General features: G+C 37.1%; 1 protein-coding gene across 1 annotated transcript in view; it reads left to right on the top strand.

Annotated features, from left to right (window-relative positions):
• Nucleotides 1-25,203, top strand: part of SLC13A1 (solute carrier family 13 member 1) — a 65,659-nt gene that overhangs the window by 26,468 nt on the left and 13,988 nt on the right. Inside the window, exons 5-6 of the mRNA XM_049641757.1 lie at nucleotides 7,040-7,191; nucleotides 20,500-20,619. Coding sequence (XP_049497714.1) covers nucleotides 7,040-7,191; nucleotides 20,500-20,619 — 272 coding nt within the window. The remainder of the gene's footprint in view (nucleotides 1-7,039; nucleotides 7,192-20,499; nucleotides 20,620-25,203) is intronic.

Here is a 25,203-nt window from a genome sequence, read left to right as displayed (position 1 = left end):
TTTTTGTTGATGGTTTCCTTTTCTGTGCAGCAGATTTTTAGTATGAGTCCCACTTATTTATTTTTGCTTTTGTTACTTTTGCTTTTGGTGTCAGATTCAAAAAGCCATTACCAAGACCTATGTCGAAGAGGTTACCATCTAAGTTTTCTTTTAGGAGTTTTATGGTTTCAGACTATGTTCAAGTCTTTAACCCATTTTGAGTTAATTTTTGTGTATATTTTAAGATTGTGGCAAAATTTCATTGTTTTGCATGTGGCTGTCCACTTTTTCTAATACCACTTATTGAAGAAGCCCTCCTTTACCCCATTGGCTCCTTTGTCATAAATTAATTGACTATATCTATGTGGGTTTTATTTGGGGGCTTTCTATTCTGTTCCATTGATCTATGAGTCTGTTTTTATGCCAATTAGCACACTATTTTAATTACTATAGATTTTTAATGTAGTTTGAAATCAGGGAGCATGATGCCTCCAGCTTTGTTCTTTTTTCACAAGATTGCTTTGGCTACTCAGGGTGTTTTGTGGTTCCATACAAATTTCAGGATTGTTTGCTCTGTTTTTGTGAAAAATGTCATCAGAATTTTGATATCAAATTTGCATCAAATCTGTAGATTGCTTTGGGTAGTTTGGATACTACAGATTGCTTTTGAGTAGTATCAATTTTAACAATATTGATTCTTCTAATCTGTAAGCATGGAATATCTTTCCATTTGTGTCTTTTTCAATTTCTTCATTAATGTCTTCTAGTTTTCAATATACAGGTCTTTTTCATCCTTGGTAAAATTTATTTCTAGATATTTTATTATTTTGTGTAATTATAAATGGAATAGTTTTCTGCTTCTCCTGACAGTTCATTTTAGTGTATAGAAATGCAACAGATTTTGCATATGGATTTTGTTTGCTGCAATGTTACTGAATTTTTTTATTAGTTCTAACAGTTTTTTTCATGAAGTGTTTAGAGTTTTCTATATATAATATCATTTCATTACAAATAGTGACAGTTTTACTTCTTTCTTTCCAATTTGGATTCCCTTTCTTTCTTTCTTTCTTTCTTTTCTGTTTTGTTGCTGTTGTTGTTTTATTTTGTTTTTTTGTTTTTGTTCTAGCTAGGACTTCCAATACTCTGTAGAATAGATATGGTGATTGGGCATCCTTGTTTTGTTTCTGATCATAAAAGAAAGACTTTCAGCTTTTCACCATTGAGTATGTTATTAGCAGTGGCCTTGTCATATATGGCCTTTCTTATGTTGAGGTATATTTCCTCTGTACTCACTTTATTGAGAGTTTTTATCATAAATGATGGCTGAATTTTGTTAAACACTTTTACTGCATCTATCAATATGATATTTTTATCCTTCATTTTGTTAATGAGGTGTATCACATTGACAAGCTGCAGATGTTGAATCAGCCTTGTATCGCTAGAATAAATTTCATTTAATAATGGTATATGATCCTTTTAATGTATTCAATGTATTGAATTTGGCTTGCTATGATTTTGTTGAGGATTTTTGCATATATGTTCATCAGGGATAGTGGCATGTAATTATCTTTTTTTGTAGTGTCCTTGAATGGTCTTGGTATCATGGTAATTAATGCTGGCCTCATAAAATGAGTTTGGAAGAGTCCCTCCTCTTCTATTTTTTTGGAAGTTTGAGTAAGATTGGTATTAATTATTCTTTGAATGTTTGGTAGACTTCACCAATGAAGCCATCTAGTCCTGGACTTTTTTTGTTGAGAGATTTTAGATTACTGACTCAATTGCCTTGCTAGTAATCAGTGTGTTGACATTTTCTATTTCATCATGATTCAGTATTGGTACAATGTATGTTTCTAGGAATTTATCCATGAATGGAATTCTTTAAAAGAGGAACAAGAAGACAAAAAATAAAATGTGAACATAAATAAAATATAAAATATATAAAATGTAATTTAAAAATATGAAATTACATCATAAATAGAAAATTTAGTAGAAAAAAATAGAATGAAACAAGAGAAGAGAATAATAGGAAATTTCAGAAAAAGAATAGAGAAGACTGAGTGAAGACTAATCAAAAATTGAAGAAAATTTCCATAGTGGAAGAATATAATTTTTATGGTTAATAGTCCCACTGGATGCCAACATAAGAGATGAAACACACTCACATTGAGAAGGTTATTGATATTTCAGGATATTATGAAAAAAAGGGAAGATCCTAAAAGTTATCAGGAAAAGGGAAAAACTGATTCATTAAAAAGGATGAAAAACATGAATGCCTAGAAACTTCTCTATAGCAACATTGGAAATTCAAACAGTAGGGAAAAAATGCCTTCAACATTCTGCATAACATTTATTTTCAATCTTGAAATCAATATCCAGTCAAATTATGGATAGAAGCAAGAGGATAGACTAAAGTCTAGGTAGATCTTTGCAGATGTAAAGAAGAAAATGACTGGACTTAGAAAAGGTTAGGAAGGCCTCTGAAAGAAGTGCTCTAAGACAGTGAAATTGGTAGAATACTTGGTGTAGGCTAAGTATGTTGTTTGATTGTTCTGAGAGAAGATTCAAACAACCACAGAATGGTTGGGGCCATTTAGTGGTGGTTATTTAGAAAACTTAAAAAACTTAGAAAATTAAGCAAACAAGGAGGGGTAGAAAAAGTACAAAACAGGAAAAGTAATATAGGTCATATTGCTCAGATGTTCATACATCTCTACTCTAAGCAGCATTCTGAACATTGAATTCTTCTCTAAATTATCATGTAGTCATAATGGGAGGATAATGGGGACGTGAAAAGTGTGAGTGTGTTCAGTGGTCAAGTCTATGAATGAAAGCGAAATTCCCATCGTCTAACATAGTAGAAATTTAATTGTAATGCCAACAACTGCGAAATAAATATATTATATCCTATGGATATTTTTAAGATAAGTGCAAATAAATACCCAAAAAGAGCTAGAAGATTTTAAACTGGCTGTCTTCAGCAAGCAGAAAATGATTAGCTAGAACTAAGATTTTGTACAATTAGCCGTCAATAATTATTTAAATGTAAATGGACACCCCTAACGTTTTCTTACCACTCTCACCCCAGTGAATTATTATGCACATGATTGAAGACCACTGGTTTAGCCTATGCTGGTTCATGTATGCATTTTTAGTAAGGAAGATTGGAAGGAAATGTTTAACATGCCCCTGGAATCTCCAGTCATAGCCACCAGGTGGCAATAGTGAGTTATATCTGGACCTGCAAGATTTCTGCTCTGAAATGTCCCTTGAGCACCACCCATGTGATGATGTCATGGGATTGACATTTGGTCATGTCTTAGACAAAATTTGTCTGTCACTTGGAAGAATTTGTAGAAGGTACATTCACAAGGTCTTAGATGTCATATTTGTGTGAAATAACAAACAATTGGGATTGAATAAAAACAGATTACAATTGCTATGATAAAAGCAATATGAAATGTAATTAAGTATAAAGTCTTAGGTGTAGATTTAAAAACACATAAATAAAAAGTGTTCTGGAAGGTCAAATGGTACAAAAGAAATAATTGACTGGAAACTCAGATACGTGGATTCTGGTTTCAGTCCTACAGTGACCAGCTATGTCACATTTAAGATGAATTTTGGTCTTCTGAAAAATGTACCACGTAATCTCTAAATACTTGTCTGCACTAATAGTCTACAATTCTTTTATATATTGGGAAAACTCTTTTATGATTGTAGAAGATACAAAAAGTATCAAGAAGACTGAAGATACCCCCAATTCTATTGTTAATATTTTGACATTTTTCATTTTGGGCTATTCCTAGGCATTATGTGTGTGTGGATATATTTTTATTATAAAAATTACTTTATTCTGAATATTTAAATTCACATAAGTCCCCCATCATGAAACATTATAAAGCAAGCACTTTCCCATTCACAGTATGTCCATGGCAATGTCCTTTGGTCTTCTTAGTACAGGAAGTCTTCTCTGGCCATGTTATCCCTGACTGTCTCCAGCTTCACCCCTCTAGATGTTTTGCATCTCTTCTTTCCTTTGCATAGGAATCATTTTTCCCTCCCAAACTCTTAGGAGAAAGTACACCAAGCACACACATGCACACACACACACACACACACACACACACAGACACACACACCAAATTCCTCATCTACTTATGGAAGAATGTAGTGCTTATTTTATTGTCCTCATATCTGCGAACACATGCTCTTGACTTTCTAGTCCAAATGACTTATTACAAATCTCTTTTGGGCCCTTTGGTCAACCCTTGGTCTCAGGTTGAAACCACTGTCTTCAGCAAAAGACTAACCTGCTGAGGACTCTCCTTTCCATTGTTTTTGTAGTTTCTATACCAGTAATTGGCTCAATTAGTGGCTTGTCTCAGGCTTTCTTAAGGGATGTATCCATAAGAGACTCTTAAATATGGAGAACAATTGAGGATTGCTGGAGGGGACGTGGGTGGGAGGATGGGTTAAGGGGTGATGGGCATTAGGAGGGCACTTTTCACGATGAGCACTAGGTGTCATATGGAAGAGATGAATCACTGGGTTCTACTTCTGAAGCCAAGACTGTACTGTATGTTAACTACCTTGAATTTAAATTTAAAAGAATTTTTTTAAGAATAGCTCTAGTTTTTTGCCCACTGACCTCCACTACTGTCTCTCTGGACCTCAGTTACCCCTTACTATAACATCATCTCCTCAATAAATTCGACCCAGTAATCACATGACCTAAGCCAAAAACAGCAACAAAAAAAAACAAACAAAAAACAAAAACAAACAATAGAGCTGACTGCATGGGGTTCACATTTACTGGATGATAACAGAATTGTTGCACCCCATCCCACCTCCCAACACCTGCACTTAACCCTTAACATGTATTCTGATATATTAGTGTTACAATTTATTGCAGAATTTAAATTTAACTTGAATTTTTAATGTTTCTAAATTGTCCATGATATTTGCATAAATATCACCTTATGTGCAGTAGCATTAATGTATGTTTTAAAGGTCTATACAGAGGGAAAAGTATGGGAAGTCCATAAAGGATAAAACATGGTGAAATATTAGTATTTTCCTATTTTTATTTTTAAAATTTTATATCAGCCAATGCATTTTAGTCATTGTGCTTTATATACATATATAAACACCTATATATGCATATATTTGCAGTTCAGCTTTTATATGAAATCCAGTTTTTTCTTTGTAGTTTTGAAAGTGTTTTTTGTAATTTTGAAAGTTTTAATGTGTCAGAATTATTATACACATTACATCTTTAAGTTTCCATTCTTGTTATCAGTTTAATTGTATCCAAATTATATATCACTTTCTGGTTTCTCTTTGGTCTTTTCTGTAGCAAAATAGATCATTTTTAAGCCCTAAATTTCATTTGTACCACTATAATAATTTGCAAAGATATTTTGCTATTTTATTTACATACCATTTATTTTTCACATTTTCGATGGCAGCTTTTATTGTGGAAAATACACATCATTTCCATGTAGGAAATGTAGGAAATATGAGACAAAAGGAGACACTTAACAAATTATTTTAGGTGAAGAGTAGATACCCAGAGGGCTAACTTTTAAGTTAATTAGAAGGTAAGAGGCAAATTACAATCAATGCACCAGACCCTACAATGCTAAGTCATTCCCACATCCATGATGGTTTTCAGTGAATAGAAAATATTTCCTTTCTGTGATTTCTCCCAAAGATCTTTCAGTGCGTATACCACAGATAGCATACCTATCTGTATGGAATAGGGAGATTCCTCTATTTGTATATTTTAAAAATACATCTATATTTTTTTAAGGCTGAAATGTGTGGGACAGGTCTCAAATAGGCAAGACTTGATAGATAAATACCCATAAGGAGGCTATTACAGTAGCCCAAATCAGATTTGATTTATACCAAAGTGATAGTAGTGGAGATGAACACGAAAGAGTCCAGACATATTTAAGTAGATAAAATGGACATGATTTGGGAGGGTGACAAAGAGAATGTTTTCAAGGAGGACAAGCAATATAGTGTAGTGGCTGAGGTTATGAATTGTAAAACAAGACTACACGGCTTTAAAATCCAAGTGTGCCATTTTCAGACTATGTGACCTTGGGCAAGCCACTTAACTTTACTCTGTCTCATGTCTTCATGTGTAAAATGGGATAACAGTGCTAACCTCTTTGTGTTGTAAGAATAAAGTGGATTAAGTTGTTTATTTAATTTTAACTTAGAACGGTGTTTATTGGACACTAAGCACACTATAAGTATTTGTAATTATAATGATGATGATACTACCAGATTAATTAGGTGATCCTGAAGAAGAACTACATTTGAGGAAGGAAATGGTGAGTTTGGTTGTGAACATTTTGGGATTGAGGTTTTATTTAAGACATTCAAATTATGTTAAACAGTTAATTGGGTATGTAGGTCTAAAAGGAGAAGTCTGGGCTGAAGAACAGAATTGATGGTCTGGTGTATCTATATTCATTAAACCAGTGAAAATATATGAGATTTCCTAAGGATAAACATTGCAGTGAAAAGAGACAGGTGCCCATGACATAGTTTTCAAGAAATTCCAGTTTTAAGGAAAGATGAGGGAAAATGAACTGACAAGGGAGACAGAGAAACAAGCAAAGATGTAGGAGAAAACCCAGAAGAGTGAGATACCATAGAAGCCCTAAGAAGAGTTTTCAAGCGGGAAGAAGTGATTAACTCTTTCAGGTCCTGTTGAGAGGTCTACAAAACTGAGACTGAAAAGTATCTGTTGAGTTTAGTAATGTGGAGGCTATTGATAATCACAGCAAGCACACTTGGGGTGGACTGAAGAGATGAAGCCAGATTGGCGTGAGTAAGAATGCAGTCAGTGGATGTAGACGGCTCTTTTGAGTAGTTCGGCTGTGAAAATGAAAGTGAGGTAGGGCAGTGGTTTGATTGAGAAGAAGGTCAAGAAGGCCGCCTTTTTTTCTTTTGTAAAGATGACTTGAAAATGATTAAATGTTGGTGGCGCAGAAGACAAATAGAAGAGGACCACATGATGTGTAAACTATTTTCTGTTGAACAGAATTCAGGCACAGGAGCCAAGTATCGAACAAAGAAGGACCACATGATGTGTAAACTTATGTGCTTGTGTGTTGCTTACTCTTCCACCATCGGTGGACTGACAACGATCACTGGTACTTCCACCAACTTGATCTTCGCTGAGCATTTCAATATGTAAGTAAAAGTTTTGAACTGTCGATTTGATAAAGAGACAGCACACAACTTATGAAGGTGAGTCTTAACTGATTCAGAGAATTCAGGAACAGTGATTGCTATCCTGAGTTAACTCTCCTTCGTTTTTGTTTTTTTGTTTTTTTTTTTAATGTTTATTTATTTGTTTGACAAAGAGAGAGCACACACACAGCAGGGGAGGACCAGAGAGAGAAAGGATAAAAGAGAATCCCAAGTGGACTCTGTGCTGTTAGCACTGAGCCCAATGTGGAGCTTGACCCCATGAACTGTGAGATCATTCCCTGAGCCAAAATCAAGAGTCAGACACTTAACTGACTGAGCCACCCAGGTGCCCCTACTCTCCTTTGTTTTTTATCAGGACATCAGGACATCTGCCCTTCTACTAAGAGTTAAATACGTAGGGCATAGTGAATCAGTAGGTGCCCACAGATTCCCCAAGCAAGCTCAGAAGAGATAACTCCTGGCTAACCATTCTAGCCAAATGGGGAAAACATTTATCATTACAAATAATGCTGCAAATGATAGTTAACAAAAGCGAATAGGGATTATTTGCAGAGGAAAATTTTTGTAGGGCTTGGGAACTAGCATTTGAACTTGAAAGATGAGTGGTGAGCAAAGGTGCTAATTACAGAAGTCTTACCTAGAATTCAAAAATAGTTGAAGGATTGGGCAGTTGCAAGAAATGGCAGTAATAAAGTATTCTAAGGACAGATACATGACTCTAAATATAAGTCTGCAACTGTGATGTTAATCCATTGCAGAACATGGGGAATATGTGAGTAGAGTCAGATAACTTGGATGCAAAATTCCACAATTTTCAGGGGTGCCGAGGTGGCTCAGTCAGTTACGTGTCAGACTCTTAATTTCGGCTTAGGTCATGATCTCATGTGAGATCAAGCTCCACGTTGGGCTCTGCGCTGACAGCATGGGATGTGCTTGGTATTCTCTCTCTCTGCCTCTACCCATGCTAGTGCATGCTCTCTTGTCTCTCTTTCTCAAAATAAATAAATAAACTTTTTTTTTAATTCCACAATCTGGGGCACTTGGGTGGCTCAATCAGTTAAGCGTCCAACTTCAGCTCAGGTCATGATCTAGCGGCTTGTGAGTTCGAGCCCTGCATCGGGCTCTGTGCTGACAGCTCAGAGTATGGAGCCTGCTTCAGATTCTCTGTCTCCCTCTCTCTCTGCTCCTCCGCCACTCACACTCTGTCTCTCTCTCTCTCTCTCTCTCAAAAATAAATAAACAATAAAAAAAAATTTTAATTCCACAATTTTCAGTCACTTACTTTATGAATTTGAAGAATAAAAAGTGCATTACTCTCCCCAAGACTTAATTTTACCTATCGAAAATAGTCACAGTTCAGATGATTATTGTGAGAATTAAATGAATTAAACTATGTAAAAATACTTGACAATATTTGTAAGAGCTATTGTAAGAACTATTGAAAAATAGTTTGAAAGTCCATGCTTTTATGTGAGGCCTCAAACTGATTCTACACCCAAGGTATATTTTCAAGTACTAATAGGACAGATAATTGTCAGAGTTCCAGCAAGTTGGGCAGCATTAAGGATGCTCTGGAAAAGGATTTAGCTCTTTTTCACAGAAAAATTCAGGTTCAGAATCAGGAAAATTACATACTTCAAAGCAGATTCACAGATTTTATAAACTTTCTGAAATTATTTGCAAAATGTTGTACATGCATAGCTTTTCCAAGAAATCCAAGATTCAAGAAAATGTCACACTCCATTCTAAAAAGAACAAGAACTTGTGTGCAAAGAACAGTGGCAGGGCGGTTTAGGACAAGCTACCACAGACCTCCGTGTGTATTTATTGTTTCTCTGATTACACATGCGTCATGTATACTCCCAACAGCCAACGTAGAAACAAACTTCTAAAAGGCATTTGGTTTATAAGTGGGAGACTTCTGAAATTCGCCATCTCAGAAAGGACTTACCCATTGTATCCCCTAATTTAAGACAGGAAATGTACTTGATCTCTTTCTGAAAATTAGACTACTGTCCATTCTCATTAATTCCCCAAGAAGGTTCCACATTATAGTCTTCTCTGTAAATCTCTTTTTCTAAAAATTTAGACCAGAATTTTATTATTTTATTCTTGGTGTTAGAGAACTGCTAGCCTCTACCATTCCCATGAAATTGATGGTGTTAAAGTAAAGTAAAGTAATCTATGCTGAATTTGCCATTGGTCTGTAGTCTTGCACAATGTATCAACCACATTTTCTTTTACTTAACTGTTCCCTTGTCATTTGCAATGACAGATTGAGAGCATTGTAGCACTTTGAGCAAAATGTTTCAGTAACTATTTTCCCTAATTATCTAATCTTCTAATTCTCCTAGTCATGGGAATTTGGCCAAAGATTCTTTAAATTTAGAAAATGCTTAACATGTACTTTGAAATTTGGCGACGTTTTGTCTTCAAAAGTTTACTTTAACATTAGGAATTATACACAAAAAGAAAGAAACTCAGAGTACCCCTTCTTGATAGAAAATACTAGAATAGAGGGGAAAAACAACCTTATGTGAAAAAATATAATTGATATTATTAAACAAACTAGATATTTAACTTTTTCTTAAATATTGGCCCTAAAAGACAACAGCATCTCAAAGCAACAATGGAATGAAATGCATTCACTTTCTTTAGGAAAAGTTCCAGAAACTTAAAACTACAGGGAAAAAAAAAGAATTTATATTCTTTGCCCAGATCTTTGGAAACAGACAGAACTTGCCCTTTATTTTCAAATCCACTACAATAATGCCACCTTTTCCTCTTGACACCGCTTGCCATCTTTTTTAAAGCAATACCAACAGTGATTTTGTGCAATTTAATTTTGGATCTGGCCCAGCTCCAAAGGTGCATGAATCCTAAGAATCAATGATTTCCTACCATTTACTTCTAGAGAAAGGTGCCATCTTACAAACAATGGGAAGAGGGAATGGATAACACATTTCAAAGCCTTTATCTATCTCTCCATCTATCACTTACAGATACAAAATATATTTATATGTATTTTATATATTCATATAAATATATTTATATTTATATATACATATATATACATATATAGTGTCTTTTATTCTCCTCTTTGCACAAAGAATGGAAGAACAATGAATTCTGAGAAAGCTAAATTTCATTCAGTGCAAATAAAACAAACCTTTATTCCTTCACTCTTCAGTCAACAAACATTAGTTGAGGACTGACAATGTGCAAGGCACTGTTTTGAATTCTTCTGGAGAATGCAAAAAATAAAACTTGTCAGGAAACTTCGAAATTCCATCTGGTTTTCTAGACAAAACATGCATATGTGAAAACCTTTAAAATTTTTAAAACATAATAACATTTGGTTTTGACATATAGGAGAGAAGTTAGGTGACATGTATTGAATTCGTGTCAGAAATTTTACATACGTTTTAGTGCACACATACTCTATATATCCTTGCTGTGAAGGTGGCATATACTGGGGAGTAAAGCATAGGCTCTAGACTTAAAATGTCTGTGTTGAAATCCCAGTTCTTCCATTTACAAACGAGGTGATCTTGGACAGACTACTCTCTTTAAGCTTGTTACCTTCCCAGAGAAATGGGGATGATAATAAGGTCTCTCTCTTAGAGAGTTGTTTAGAGTTTTACAATAAATAAATAAATAACACTTTAATAAGTGCCTAGCACAGAGCATATGCTCTGTAAATGTTTGTTATTATTACTAGAGTCAAGAAAGTGGATGTTTGTATAGCAGACTGAGGTCCAAACCAAGATCATTCAAACCCCCGTCTGTCTCCCTAAACAATTACCTCCCTAGAAACATAATTGAACGTTCACTCTAACAGAGGAGTGTAGCTGTGTGCATGGCCAGGATCACTAGAGAAAACTTGTCTATACAGCATTACCCAATCTTAAAAGAGGTAAATAGCATGTTTATGAAGAAAATGAATGCAAATAATTCATAAAACCAAAACACAAAAAGTTTGTAATCATGTTTTTAGGGAGGCAGTGAAATAATCTGTGTATTTTTTGGCACTGTTTAGAGCAGCAATGTGCAGATTGATTGGCATTTTAAGAGTCTGAGGATAGAAGACCAATTAGGAGTCTATTACCAAAGTGTTAACAGACGATAAGGGCAAAACTAAGCTAGTTGTGAAGTGATAGGATTTAGACTCAGGACACTGTATGTACAGACAGGAAGAGTGAGTAATTAGGTGTGAGGATTTAAGGGCAAGGAGGGGTTAGGGCAACTCTGGGAATTTTTGCCAATATGGATAGATAGGTAGTGATGCCATGAATTTCTCGGTTCATTGGAGAAATTAATAAATTTGATTTTAGATGTATTAACATGGCCTGCTAAGACCCTATCCACAAGATTTTCAGTAGTCATTTGCAAATGCATCGTTGAAGTTAGTTTAAAATCTGAGGGCTGGCGCATCTGGGTGGTTCAGTCGGTTGAGTGTCCGATTTTGGCTCAGGTCAGGATCCCCTGGTTCATGGGTTCGAGCCTCGCTTGGGGCCTGCTTCAGATTCTGTGTCTCCCTGTCTCTCTTCCTCTCCCCTGCTTGCACTCTGTCTCTCTCTCTTACTCAAAAATAAATAAACATTAAAAAAAATTTTAATTTGAGGGATATATATACATATATATATGTGTGTATATATATATATATATATATACACACACACACACACACACACACACACACACATACATACACACACACACAGAAATTAAAATCTTGGATGTAGAAATGGTTACAAAGGGAGAAAAAAGTTAAAAGAATCAAGACATGGATAGACTGTTGGGTAGTGTTGACAAAAAAGATGAGAAAAGTTTATCAGAGTAGGTGGAGAACCAGGAGCATGTGGTGTTTTGAAAGCCAAATAAGACCATTTTCAAAGTGGAGGATGACTCAGGAACAAGCAGTGTGGTAGAAGGGTCAAGGAGGAGGATGGCTAAGAAAAGGCTTGGTTCTTATCAGTGTCCCCCAAGAAGACACATGGGAGGGAGGACCAAATTTAGACTGCAGAGAGTTAAGATGTGAGTAAATAGTGGGGAGGGGAAAGCAGCTAACTTAAATGGTTCTTTCAAGTTTGACAAAGCAAAGAAAAAAAGAACAAGCATGGTGTGACCAGAGGCAGAGAGATCTCTTGGAACAAGGGAGATGTCAGTTTTGTTTTACACTCAGGAGAAGGAAACTGTAAAAGAGATGTGTGACATTTTGAAAAAGAGAGAGGAGAAGATTGATGGGCCAAGAGTCAGGTAGAAGCAGAATGGAATTAGAAACAAGAGTCGAAATGTTAGTCTTGGAAAAGAAGTACACATCCTCTTGAGTAATAATGAGGGCTAAGAAGAGAAAAAGTGAAGACAGAGGAATTTCAGAGCATGTGTACAGTTCTCTCCTTTCACAGATGAGGAAACTGAGGCTCAGAGACTTTAAGCAATTGATGATCACTAGTCAATGGAGGAACAGCCAGATGAAGACAGATGGCCCAAGGCCCAGTGCTCTTTCTACTCTGCAGTCTCACTGCTTCACAGACCATATTATGTGAGGGTGCCAAGATGGCAAAATTCTAAAAACACAAGTTTGCTGCCAGTAGCAAGAAAAACTACATCAGTCTTCACATTCATGGGTGGCGTTTCTTTTTTTTTTTTTAATGTAAGTGTGCAAACATAGCAAGTGTCATTTGAAATAGTTGCAAAGCTAAGTGTGTGGCTAGTTAGACTGAACCATTCCCTTGTGGTCATGAGCTGATGTATAGCTTGGGAGGTGATTTTCAGAATAATAGTAACCAGATGAAGCTAATTCCCTAACTCAACTATAAAGTGTGCCGTTTTTTGGCATTCTTAATCTGAATCTAGCACCAGTGGTACCTAAATTCTGGCTCCTCTGTGATTAATTCACCATTATCCTTAACTAATCCTTGGAATAGAGCATTCTGGAAATATTCTTTGGTCTTCCTACTTCCTGTTACTACCTTACAGGTTTGTGAGATTTTTATTAGCTCCTCTGTTAGGTAAATCCTGGTTGATCAGCATTCTCTGCCTGGCCCTCATTCCATTCTGCTCCACTGACAGTACTTCCGGTCATCACCCAATCTCCTTCTTCCCTGACAATTATTGTTAATATCTACCACCTTGTAATTAACCCATTTCCTCCTACTCCGGTTCTTGAAAGGCCTGCCAACTGTGTCAATTTCTTTCTCTACTTGTGTGGATGCTCTTTCATCTGAAACTCTGTTCAGTTACTCCTATACCACCATTCCCATCTCCTCTGGTCATAAACTGTATTCACATCTCTATAAACGTGTCTCATCTACGTTTATGCATAACCATCACCCCTGATGATTTTCAGACTTATAGAGTCTGAATGAATCATTGTCTTATTCTTTTAGCACACAAGGGGCGCAGGTAGATGATCGATAATCATCAGCTGAGATGAACTCTACCAAGACATAAATGAAGTGCTTATTGTTCTTGGGAATCATCTCAATAACCAAATAATTTTTTGATATTAAAATTATGCTACTGAGGGAATATTATTAGAGGCAATTGCTGCTGTCATAGCAAACTAGTTTTGATGCATCAATATTATTTAACAAATAGAACAGCTATTAGTTAAACCCAAAACGCAAATCTACCAGATAAAAATGGAAGTAAAATTTCATAACTTGTTGATTATCAAAGAATATTATTCAGCTTGTGGGTGTCAGCTGTGTAATATGTGGGTGTACAAAGAGCATGGAAGGAACTTTTATTGTGAACAATTAGCACAGTCGTTGTTACTAATTACATATTAAATTTTAACTACTGTGGGTTCACAAACTAAGAAATTGTAAAATAAATGTGTTTATAGGTGCCCTAAATTCAAATGTGTTTATTGGTACCCACCTTCCTAACCTTTCTTGTTGGCTAATTATAGAGGGAGAAGGTAAACCAGTTACCTAACAATAGCTAACTTCAAAAGTTACCATGATTTTTTCCTGGAGAATTGAGCAATTATATTTCTCAGAAATAAGTTCTCTGGCAAGTACCATAGAAGAAATTTGGGTATTGCAGAGTTTGCACTCAGACCTTGGCTCGGATTTCAGTCTTGCCATATATTAGCTTAACTTCTGTGAACATCATCAGTTTCTTCCTCTGTATAATGGGGGTGATACTAGAACTTATTACTGTGAGGATTAAGTGGGATAATGCATGCTTGGCTCTTAGCAAGAGGGCCTGGCACATAGGAAATTGCCAATAATGCTAGCAGTTGATGCTGTTTATTTTACTTTTGCTATTCCTATTAGAAATATAAGCTTGGTTCATGAATAACAAGTAGTTAATATTTGAAAAGAAATGTCTGCAAATATACCAATACAGAACTGAAAAGTGGCTTTGACTCAAATAATCAAAGTAGTCATTAATCAAAAGGACTATAATCTGCATGGACACAGCGTATAGTGCTCTAAAGGCCCAAATTTGTTTCAAGGCTGTAAATTTCCACAAGTACATCCATTCTTTTGAGACAATTTCTGTGTATTTCATTAGAATTAATGCTATTCATCATTTTGTAGTTGGGCATGAGAACTGCAACAACAACACTATCTTCCTGAGTTTCAACAATGATGGGCACACAGGCTTCAGGTCAAAGCACATCTCTGTTATGGTGAAATCATTTCTATGGTGTTCTAAAATATCCTTAGACATAAAGTTTGTGCCCTGGCTTATGGATATCTTGCAGTATATATGGAACTTTCTATTTTCACCTGGGAACTGGAGTTGAGGACACTATGCCTTAATGAAAAGACATTGTATTTTAAACCCCCCTTCTGGGTTGAAAATTCTGCTTGACTGTGCAATCTGTGACCTTGAACAATCCATTTAACCTTATGAGACGTAGTGTCTTCCTGTGTAAAATGGATATATAATGCTTTCCTCACAGGATTTGTGTTAGAATGAAATGTGCTTAGCTCATCTGCTCATTCCTAAACCTCTGCCTGACCTCTAGATGCCCCAGGGTGCGTTCCCTCTTCCTCTTATCTCCATTTACTCCTGAAATTATCACGCCCATTTCTGTGGTTTACAATATCACCTGTATGTTGGCAACGACCTCTTTTCTATCTCTAACTGCCCGCTGCTCTCATTTTCAGACTCATCTATCTAACTGCCCATCCAACATGACCACTTGGAAAACTAAGGGACGTCTTCAATTAACATGCCCACAGCAGCATTTTTGACCCTCCATTCCCTTACCCATCTGCCAACCTGTTCTCTCCTCAGACTTCATTTCAATAAATGGCACCTTTTCCTCATTCCTCCACATTTTGTCCCAAATATGTTTAAAATCAATTGTCTTCTCATCTTCACTGCTACCAATCTGACTTCAGCTAAAATCTACTCTATTTCCCATTATACCCTACTCCTCTGCCAAACTTCTTTTGTCTTCTAATAAATTTCCCTGTGTATTTGGTTTATATTGCTACTTTACACATTACCATTAACTTAACCGGCCTAAAACTGCATGAATTTGTGACCTCATAATTTCGGTGGGTCAGGAGTCTAGGCACAGGTTAGCTGAGAACCTTGCTTAGGATCTCACCAGGCTAAAAATCAAGGTGACAGCTGGACCTCTAATCTCCACAGAAGGTTAGAGCCCTATTCCAAGATCATTCAGGTTACTGGCCTGAACTGAGTTCCCTGTGGTTGAATTACTGACGTGCCCATTTTATTGCTAACTTTTGGCGTGGGGTCACTCTCAACTTCTAGAAGCTACCTCTAGGTCCTTGACACATGGCCCCTTTCTCTGGCAATAGGAAAGCTTGCTTCTTTAGGCCAGCAGGAAAGGTTCTCTTTTAAGGGTTCACCTGATTAAGTCAGATCTACCCAAGATAATCTCCCTTTTGATTAACTCAAAAATTAATGGGGACCTTGATTACCACTGCAAAATCCCTTCACTTTTTCCATATAAGAACCTAATCACAGGAATGAAATCCCACCTTATATGCAAGTTCTTCCCACACAGAAGAGAGAAGATTATACAAAACATGTATACCAGGCACAGAAATCTTGTGGGTCATTTTGGAGTTCTGCCTACTACAACTTGGCTTCCACTCTTGTTGCCTTCAATCTTGAGGATCCATCTAACCAACATGCTTTACGTAAATAACAAATTTACATAGACTTAAAGTTAGATCATGTCACTAACTTATTTATTATGTTCCAATTACTCCTGATTACGTTTGTGCTAAAATTCAAATTCCTTCTGAGGGCCTACAAGGTGTTACATGATCTGATTGCTGTTGGCTACTTCTTGGGCTTTATTTCATGCCACTAACTTTAGCTCACTACCCACAGCCACACTAGCCTTCTGATCCTCAAACATTCTGCACTCATTCCTACCTCAGGGCCTTTGTACTTGCTATTTCCTCTGTCTGGGGGTGGGGGGCAGGTAACTATTTCCCAGCTATTTACAGGACTGGCTCCTTCTTGCCATTTAGATCTCATTTCAGATATCACCCTCTTTAACCACACTATGTAAAACTTTTTCCTCTCCCTAGTAATTTTCTATTACATTATTTTGTTATATTTTCTGATTGTTTTCATGCTTACCTATTTACTGTCTGTGCTCCTTATTTCAATGTAAGCTTTATGGGGGCACCTGGGTGGCTCAGTCTGTTAAGCCTCCAACTCGATTTCTTCTCAGGTCAGGATCTCACAATTGGTGAGATCTAGCCCCGAGTCAGACAGTGCTGACAGTGCAAAGCCTGCTTAGGATTTCCCCTCTCTCCCTCTCTCACTGCTCCTCCCTCTCTCTCTCTCTCTCTCTCTCTCTCTCTCTTTCTCAAAATGAATACATAAACTTAAAAAATGTTTAAAAAATATAAACTTTATGAAAGGCTATCTTACATCCATCTGATTCACCACGATATCCCCAATATTTAGAAGAGTGCCTGGTACATGGTAGATACTCAAAGTGTTGGGTAAAAGTAAAGGTAAAAGTAATTCATTCTATCAGAATGAATTGTACTTAACATAGTTCATGATATTTATTTTAGGCAGATACTTGCAGTCACTTCACTTTACAGGGCATGAGGAAGTGGGAAAAGAAAAAGTGAAAAACTAATCCTTCACGGTATGCCATTCATTCCATTATCACTTAAAGTATTCACTGGAAATATAAGTATAAAGGTTATGATCATGGAGTCCACTGTCCTGTGTGGTGTTCACTTCCTTAATACTAAAGAAAAAAAACAAAAAGAAAACAGAATTTAGCTTTTTTAGGCTTTCATTTACTAAATGAACTACCTCCCTCCAGGCAAAAATTCTAAAAAGGCCCTCGTCAATTAAACAAATTTTATTTAAAAAAAATTTTTTATACATTTATTTACTTTTCTTTTAATATATGAAATTTATTGTCAAATTGGTTTCCATCCAACACCTAGTGCTCATCCCAACAGGTGCCCTCCTCAATACCCATCATCCACCCACCCCTCCCTCCCACCCCCCATCAACCCTCAGTTTGTTCTCAGTTTTTGAAAGTCTCTTATGCTTTGGCTCTCTCCCACTCTAACCTCTTTTTTTTTTCCTTCCCCTCCCCTGTGGGTTCCTGTTAAGTTTCTCAGGATCCACATAAGAGTGAACACATATGGTATCTGTCTTTCTCTGTATGGCTTATTTCACTTGGCATCACACTCTCCAGTTCCATCCACGTTGCTACAAAGGGCCATATTTCATTCTTTCTCATTGCCACGTAGTACTCCATTGTGTATATAAACCACAATTTCTTTATCCATTCATCAGTTGATGGACATTTAGGCTCTTTCCATAATTTGGCTATTGTTGAAAGTGCTGCTATAAACATTGGAGTACAAGTGCCCTATGCATCGGTACTCCTGTTTCCCTTGGGTAAATTCCTAGCAGTGCTACTGCTGGGTCATAGGGTAGACCTATTTTTAATTTTTTGAGGAACCTCCACACTGTTTTCCAGAGGAGCTGCACCAGTTTGCATTCCCACCAACAGTGCAAGAGGGTTCCCGTTTCTCCACATCCTCTCCAGCATCTATAGTCTCCTGATTTGTTCATTTTGGCCACTCTGACTGGCATGAGGTGATATCTGAGTGTGGTTTTGATTTGTAGTTCCCTGATGAGGAACGATGTTGAGCATCTTTTCATGTGCCTGTTGGCCATCCGGATGTCTTCTTTAGAGAAGTGTCTATTCATGTTTTCTGCCCATTTCTTCCTTGGATTATTTGTTTTTCGGGTGTGGAGTTTGGTGACCTCTTTATAGATTTTGGATACTAGCTCTTTGTCCGATATGTCATTTGCAAATATCTTTTCCCATTCCGTTGGTTGCCTTTTAGTTTTGTTGATTGTTTCCTTTGCTGTGCAGAAGCTTTTTATCTTCATGAGGTCCCAATAGTTCATTTTTGCTTTTGATAGAGAGAGACAGAGCACAAGTGGGGGAGGGGCAGAGAGAGAGGGAGACACAATCCAAAGCAGGCTCCAGGCTCTGAGCGTGAGCACAGAGCCCGACGTGGGCTCAAACTCACAAACCGTGAGATCATGACCTGAGCCGAAGTCGGATGCTTAACCGACTGAGCCACCCAGGCGCCCCCAGTTAAATTTTAGAGGACTGAGTAAGGAGAACAATATAGCCTGATTTCAAAGTATGAGCTACAGACGGTGAGAGATGAAATGGGGTTTGGGGTGCTGGTTTGAACCTAATTCTAGCAGCATTTCTAAATGCCTTTAGGCTGAACAGAATAGCATAAGCCATCAACCTGTAATCCAAGTCTAATAAACTGATCAGAAATAAGAATAGGCCTTTTCCTCCTTATTGAATTTTCCAACTGAAGACAGCAAACATTTTTAGCAATTCTTAGTAGAAGCTCATGGACATGATACAGCATTTTTCCATTCATCAATTCTCTGTATTCTGTAGCATTTCTTACTTACCCTTGGTCATTTCTAATTGCATAAATGTGTAAGCTAAGCTTTGGATCTCTTCATGGTAGATAATGATCATCCCAACTTGCTCCTGATAAATCTAGGGTCTAGAGCAATTTTTTTATAACCTCAAAGTAATGGTAGAAAACACTGGAAATCTAGAGTTTTAAAAACCCATTCTTTTTTTTTTTTTTAAGTCTTTGCATTACTTAGCAACCATCTTAAAATAGAGGAGACACTTTATAAAGTAGAAAAATATGGCTTATGTTGATGGCTATAGTGTGAAACATTTCATTTATTTACATGACCTTTTTTAAATGGAAAAATACAAAGCGTGATTTAAATAGAACAAGAATATAAAAGTCTATCATTTCTATAAAGTTCTCTATATTTTATCATTTCAAAAATAATAAAAATAGGTTAACAGTGTCTTTATTGCTTCTGTGTGTTTTCTGTACTTTCCAAAGTTCCAAAGTCACTGTGTCAAGAAAAAAAGCAAAGAAACTATTTCTCAAATTTCCTGTTTTTCCCTCCTCTGTCATAGAATAGATAACTATGTGAGAATTAACTTGGAATTTATACTACATTTTTGAAGAATAAATGTGAGGTTACCAAAGAAACTGTGCTTGTCTCTGACTCCTCCCCTCCCCCAACTTTTTTTATTATTGTTTTGTGGTTATGTGGATTGAAAAGCTGAAAATAACTAGGAGAAATAAAGGAAGAGCTCGTGTTTTCCACAGAACTTTTAGTCATTTTTATCTGGTCCAGATTTATTCTGTTTGGCTGAGCCCTAAAGCACTGTCTAATTCTAAGAAGGGCCTGGCAAGATGGTTGTAGTTTCTTCAGGGCAGACAGAAGAGAGGGGAAGTGGCTATAGAAGACAGTATGGATGGATCAGAGTCCCTTCCTAAGTGCCTGGGATGCCAGCTACCAATTTAGGTTCCATGAAGTCAATTTTCATCTGTTCCCAAGTCTGTTTGTGTTTCCTCGCTCACATACCGATGATTCGAGTGCTAAGAACCAGGCACATATACCCATGCATACCCATTTCTTGTGCATTTAGTGAGTGTGGACACTGTGCCAGCTTTCCCAAGCACTTCCTTACACGTTGAACAAAGGGAACAAAAATCATAACATACCCACCCTTGCTTGTGAGGGAAGCAGCAATAATCACAGAGTTACAGATTCGGGACAAGAGGTAAGAGGTAAAACCAACTGCTGTATATAATGATGAGAAGGTTCCACGCCTTCCCTCTTGACTGGGAGCATGGCAAAGACGTGAGGTGTTGCTTCCCGGAGGACCATCAGAAAGGATTCCACTTTACACTCCCGTGAACACTTTTCTGTCTTTTCACACAGGCGTTACCCTGAATGTCGTTGCATTAACTTTGGATCCTGGTTTATGCTTTCCTTCCCGGCAGCTATTATTATTCTATTCTTGTCCTGGATCTGGCTTCAGTGGCTTTTCCTAGGATTCAAGTAAGTAAATATTCCATGTTGATCGGATAACTAAAGGTGTCTCGGTTCCCAGTTCTCAGGTGCTCACCCAGTGCCCTTTCACCCATTTCGTGCACACAGAGTCTCTGAATTTCTCTTCCTTACAAAGCTGATGCACATGAGCACATATTTTAAGGATAAGCTAAAACATTATCTAAACAGTGTTGGCTGTGGAGGAGAGTTTGTAAAAAGCAAATCTATCTTGGTCTCCTTTGAATCCTAAGCTAATAATTTATTAATCAGCTGGAAGGGCATAAGGAACTTGTGGTAAGGACCCAGTCCAGCTTGTTAAAGTGGAATTTCAAGAAGTTTTGTCCCTCCTTTTGGTTTAATGTGGGGATTTCCTCTGGTTACCTAGTCACTTTAAACTATAGCATGCAATATTCCTGCTTCATCTTGGCACCAAAATTAGTACATCCTTGAAAAAATCACATAAAGACGTGAGAGTGTGCCCTGTGGAAAGAATGTTAGATTATGAATCAGGAGACCAGGGATAAAGACTGTGGCTTCTCACAGTCCACATGAGTGATCTTTCTCAGTCTCCATGTTTTCAACTGTAAAATGATGGAATTTCATTGGATTATCAGTAAGATCACTTCCAACACTGCAATTGTAACACATATGGGTCCAAGGTGAACACCTAGAAGTCAAGGTGAGAAACACTGATCAAGAAAGAGCCACTAAAATGTCAAATACATGTATTCAAGGAAAATTTGCCAATAATGCCTTGGCTGGACTGAAGCTGGTAGTTCATAAGTACCAATGAGTTACAATACTTAAATGACAGCCAGCATTTAAAATTATGAAGGACTCCACAGCAAAATCTAACTATATATAAATATATATATATATATAAATATATATATAAATATATTTATATATATTTATATATATATTTATATATATATTTATATATAACAGTACTCCACAAAGAAAGGGGAAATGGCTATAAATCAAACCCTGAGAATTTTTTTCCTGAAAAAACAAAACAATTGAAATTCATTTTTATCAGCTATTTAAATCTCAAGGACCTATGAACAAAACAACGTGTTATCTACTAAGCAGGTGAGACTGAAGTCATCTATCTGTGCTTCCTTTGAAAAGCAAAGCACTGTGTCCATGTGGTGGTCCGTGCCCATGCCCAAATTTTCCAAGCCTAGTCACCTAAGGACTCATATTCTTCCCTCTCCATTTCCTCTTCCTGATTTTTCTCCAGAACTGCCACAGTTTTGTTAGTAGTGGGAAGATGATACTGATGATTTAAAAAACAAAAAAACAAAAAAAAACAAAAAAAACCAACTGTTTGTCCAGATTGTGGGAACAGCGTGTGGCAGTTCTCCTGCTGAAGCAAATGTGTGGAATGTCACTGACTTCAGCAGGTGGGCATCAGTGGGGAGAAGCCAGCTGCATACTAAATGCCCCTTCCTGGAAATCCAAGCCTCTGGGGGTCTATTCAGTTGCACAGGTAGCAATTCAAGATGCAAAGGACAGGAATCCCAACTAAGGGAGAAAGCACCCCGTCACAGACCCATAGTTGTTTCTTCTTTGTTGGTACATATCATGACTTTATAAAAAAATGTATGCAACCATTGTCATTATTATGGAATGGCCTACCCTGTATAAAGGAGAAATTAAGAAAATAAAGGGCAGATGTATTGAAAGGTGTTCTCAGTGAGGACAAAAATCCTGTGAAGTGCATACATTAGGCAAAAGTCCATAAATCATGACCGGTGATATATCTAAGGAGTCCCGTTGCTGTCCGCTATCGGTTAGACATTACACAACTTCACACTCCGGCCAATTTTTCAGTGTCCATTTCAGTCAGTCGGGGTCTTCACTTCCAAAGGTTTTAGATCAACAAACGGAAATTATCAGCCACTCCCCTGGCAGGCCACCCTACATTCTGGTTAGCGTGTTGGCTGTTAACACAGTTAACTCACCCATTATAAATGATCCCAGCATACTTGGGAAGAGAGGCTCATCTATCAGTGCCAATGAACTTATTTAAATGAAGAGGTTGATGCATTGTCATATGCTTCATCAGTTCCTTTGTGAAGGCATTAACCTTCTTTGTAGCAAAGCCAATATGGCGTTGGACTTAACTATTTATAGTCCCCAACCAAAGAGACCAAATACATATACAGTCTACTGGCTGGAAAACATTTTTTAGGGAGACTTGCCTCTTTTTTTAATTCTACTTTTCTGTTCTACAGATGGATCTCAAGGTGGTTCAGGATCAATTTCTTATAATAGTAGTATTTATATTGTGACAAGGGGTAAAATTTCAAGACCAGCACTAGTCAGTAATTTAGTTGAGATTATGAACATTAAATATTATCTCATTGATCTTAAGCATAACAACATCCATCTCATTATGTTCAGGGGTTGGAATGTGTGCAGGAGAATGATTATGAAAGTGTAGGATGGATGATTTAAGAATTGAGGAAACTCGGGGTGCCTGGGTGGCTCAGTCAGTTAAGCGTCCGACTTTGGCTCAGGTCATGATCTCAGGGTCTGTGGGTTTGAGCCCTGCATCTAGCTCTGTGCTTACAGCTCAGAGCCTGGAGCCTGTTTCAGATTCTGTGTCTCCCTCTGTCTCTACCCCTCCCCCACTTGTTCTCTCTCTCTCTCTCTCTCTCTCTCTCTCTCTCTCAAAAACAAATAAGCATTAAACAAAATTTTTTAATTAAAAAAAAAAAAAAAGAATTGAGGAAACTCGGCTCCTTCAAAGGGAATAATAGTCCAAACAAGTCTGAGTGGCAGAGCTACAGAAATAAATAAATAAATAAATAAATAAATAAATAAATAAAATGTCTTTGTGTGATAGCTGTCTTCACACCGCCTCAGTCTTCCAGCTTCCTCCCTCATATACATCCATGTTCAGCCCAGCAATTTTACAGAAGAATATGCTCCTGTGCTCGTTCTTCTCCTAAAATTGATTTCACTGACGTCTGATTGACCTACAAAAAACCATAGATATTTGATATATACAACGTGTTTGGAGATAAGTGTACACCCATGAACCATCATCAATGTGAAGGCCAAAAACTTTTCCATCACCTCCAAGTTTCCTTTTGTCCCTGTGCTTTTTCTTTTTTTCTCCCTTTTGTGGTAAAAGCACTTAACATAAGATCTGCCCTCTCAGTGAATTTTTAAGTATACAATACAGTATTGTGAATCATAGGCCTTATTTTGTGCAGTAAATCTCTAGAACTTATTTATTTTTCATAAGGGAAACTTTGTACCCTTTGACTAACACCTCCCCATTGCCCTCTCCTTCCATTCCCTGGCAAACACCATTTTACTCTCTGCTTTTATGTGTTTGACTATTTTGGATTCTGCATTTCTGTAAGATCATACAGTATTTGTTTTTCTGCATCTGGCTTATTTCACTTAGCAGAATGTCCCCGAGTCCATCTGTCTTACTACAAATGGCAGGATTTCCTTCTTTGAGGCTGAATAATATTCCATTGTATGTATAAGCCACTGTTTCTTTTTTTTAATACCACTTTTACTTTACCTACTTGTTTGTCAGTGGACATCTGGGTTGTTTCCATGTCTTGACCATTGTGAATAATGGTTCAGTGAACATGTGAGTGCAGGTATCTGGTCAAGGTCCAGATTTCAATTCCTTTGGATTTACACTCAGAAATGCCTTCCCTACTGCACATAATGTAATCTAACTCACCTACTCATAGACCTTCCAAAAGGTAGTCCATAAGAATCTAGCCATTTGCTCATTTGTTTATTCCTCTGGAGGGATTTTTTTTTTTTTTTAATCTAGGCCCTAGAGCAGCACTTCACCAAAAAAAAAAAAAAGTTTTGAAGACCCTGGACTTCGAGAAAGAAAAATTAGCCACAGGGGAAGGTATCACTAAAGTCAACAGCTGAAAGAAATAGGCACCGGCAGTTACTATTGGCAATAGTTGAAAAACTATCTAGTAGATTCTATTAGGACATAAGAGGTCAAGAATCTTATAGGAAAAAAAAAAAAAAAATGGAACCAAGTTGTTTTCGTTCTCAGAATAGATCTAGTTCAGACTCCGCTCATGATCACGGTACGTGACTTCGCTGCCCTAGTGTATGACCCGAGTTTAGTATATTTTGTGAAAACTGATGGATCTGACAACCAGCTGTCTCAATTTGACCAAGGTACTGTTGAGTTGATGAGTCGAGTGTTTGTTTTACATGCCAGTTATATGTACAGTGTTGAGAGTCGCTGTACCAAAAGGAACATCTATGACACTGCCCCTGCCTTCAAACAATTGGTTATCTCACTAGGGAGATAAAACCTACACATGTGCAACAATTAACAGTCAAGATAGACAAGACATAGATTAAAATCTGTAACAATCAGGTATATAATAAAGCGTTAAATTAGAGATGAGCGTCTCATGGCAAAATTCCAAGGGTACAGAGGTAGAAACAGAGGTAGAAAAGGAAGAGATCAGGGGAAGATGTGTGAAAATGGGGAACAAAAATTAAGTCTCGCAAATTGAGAAAACCAGGCAAAAGAGGAAAAAGGGGAGAGGACATTCAAAGAAGGTGATGGAGGTATAGGCACCA

The sequence above is a fragment of the Panthera uncia genome, chromosome A2 (genome assembly GCF_023721935.1).
Source record: "Panthera uncia isolate 11264 chromosome A2, Puncia_PCG_1.0, whole genome shotgun sequence".
Taxonomy (NCBI): Eukaryota; Metazoa; Chordata; class Mammalia; order Carnivora; family Felidae; genus Panthera; species Panthera uncia.
The sequence above is the reverse complement of the archived record's forward strand: the minus strand, read 5'-3'. Positions and strand labels throughout refer to the sequence as shown.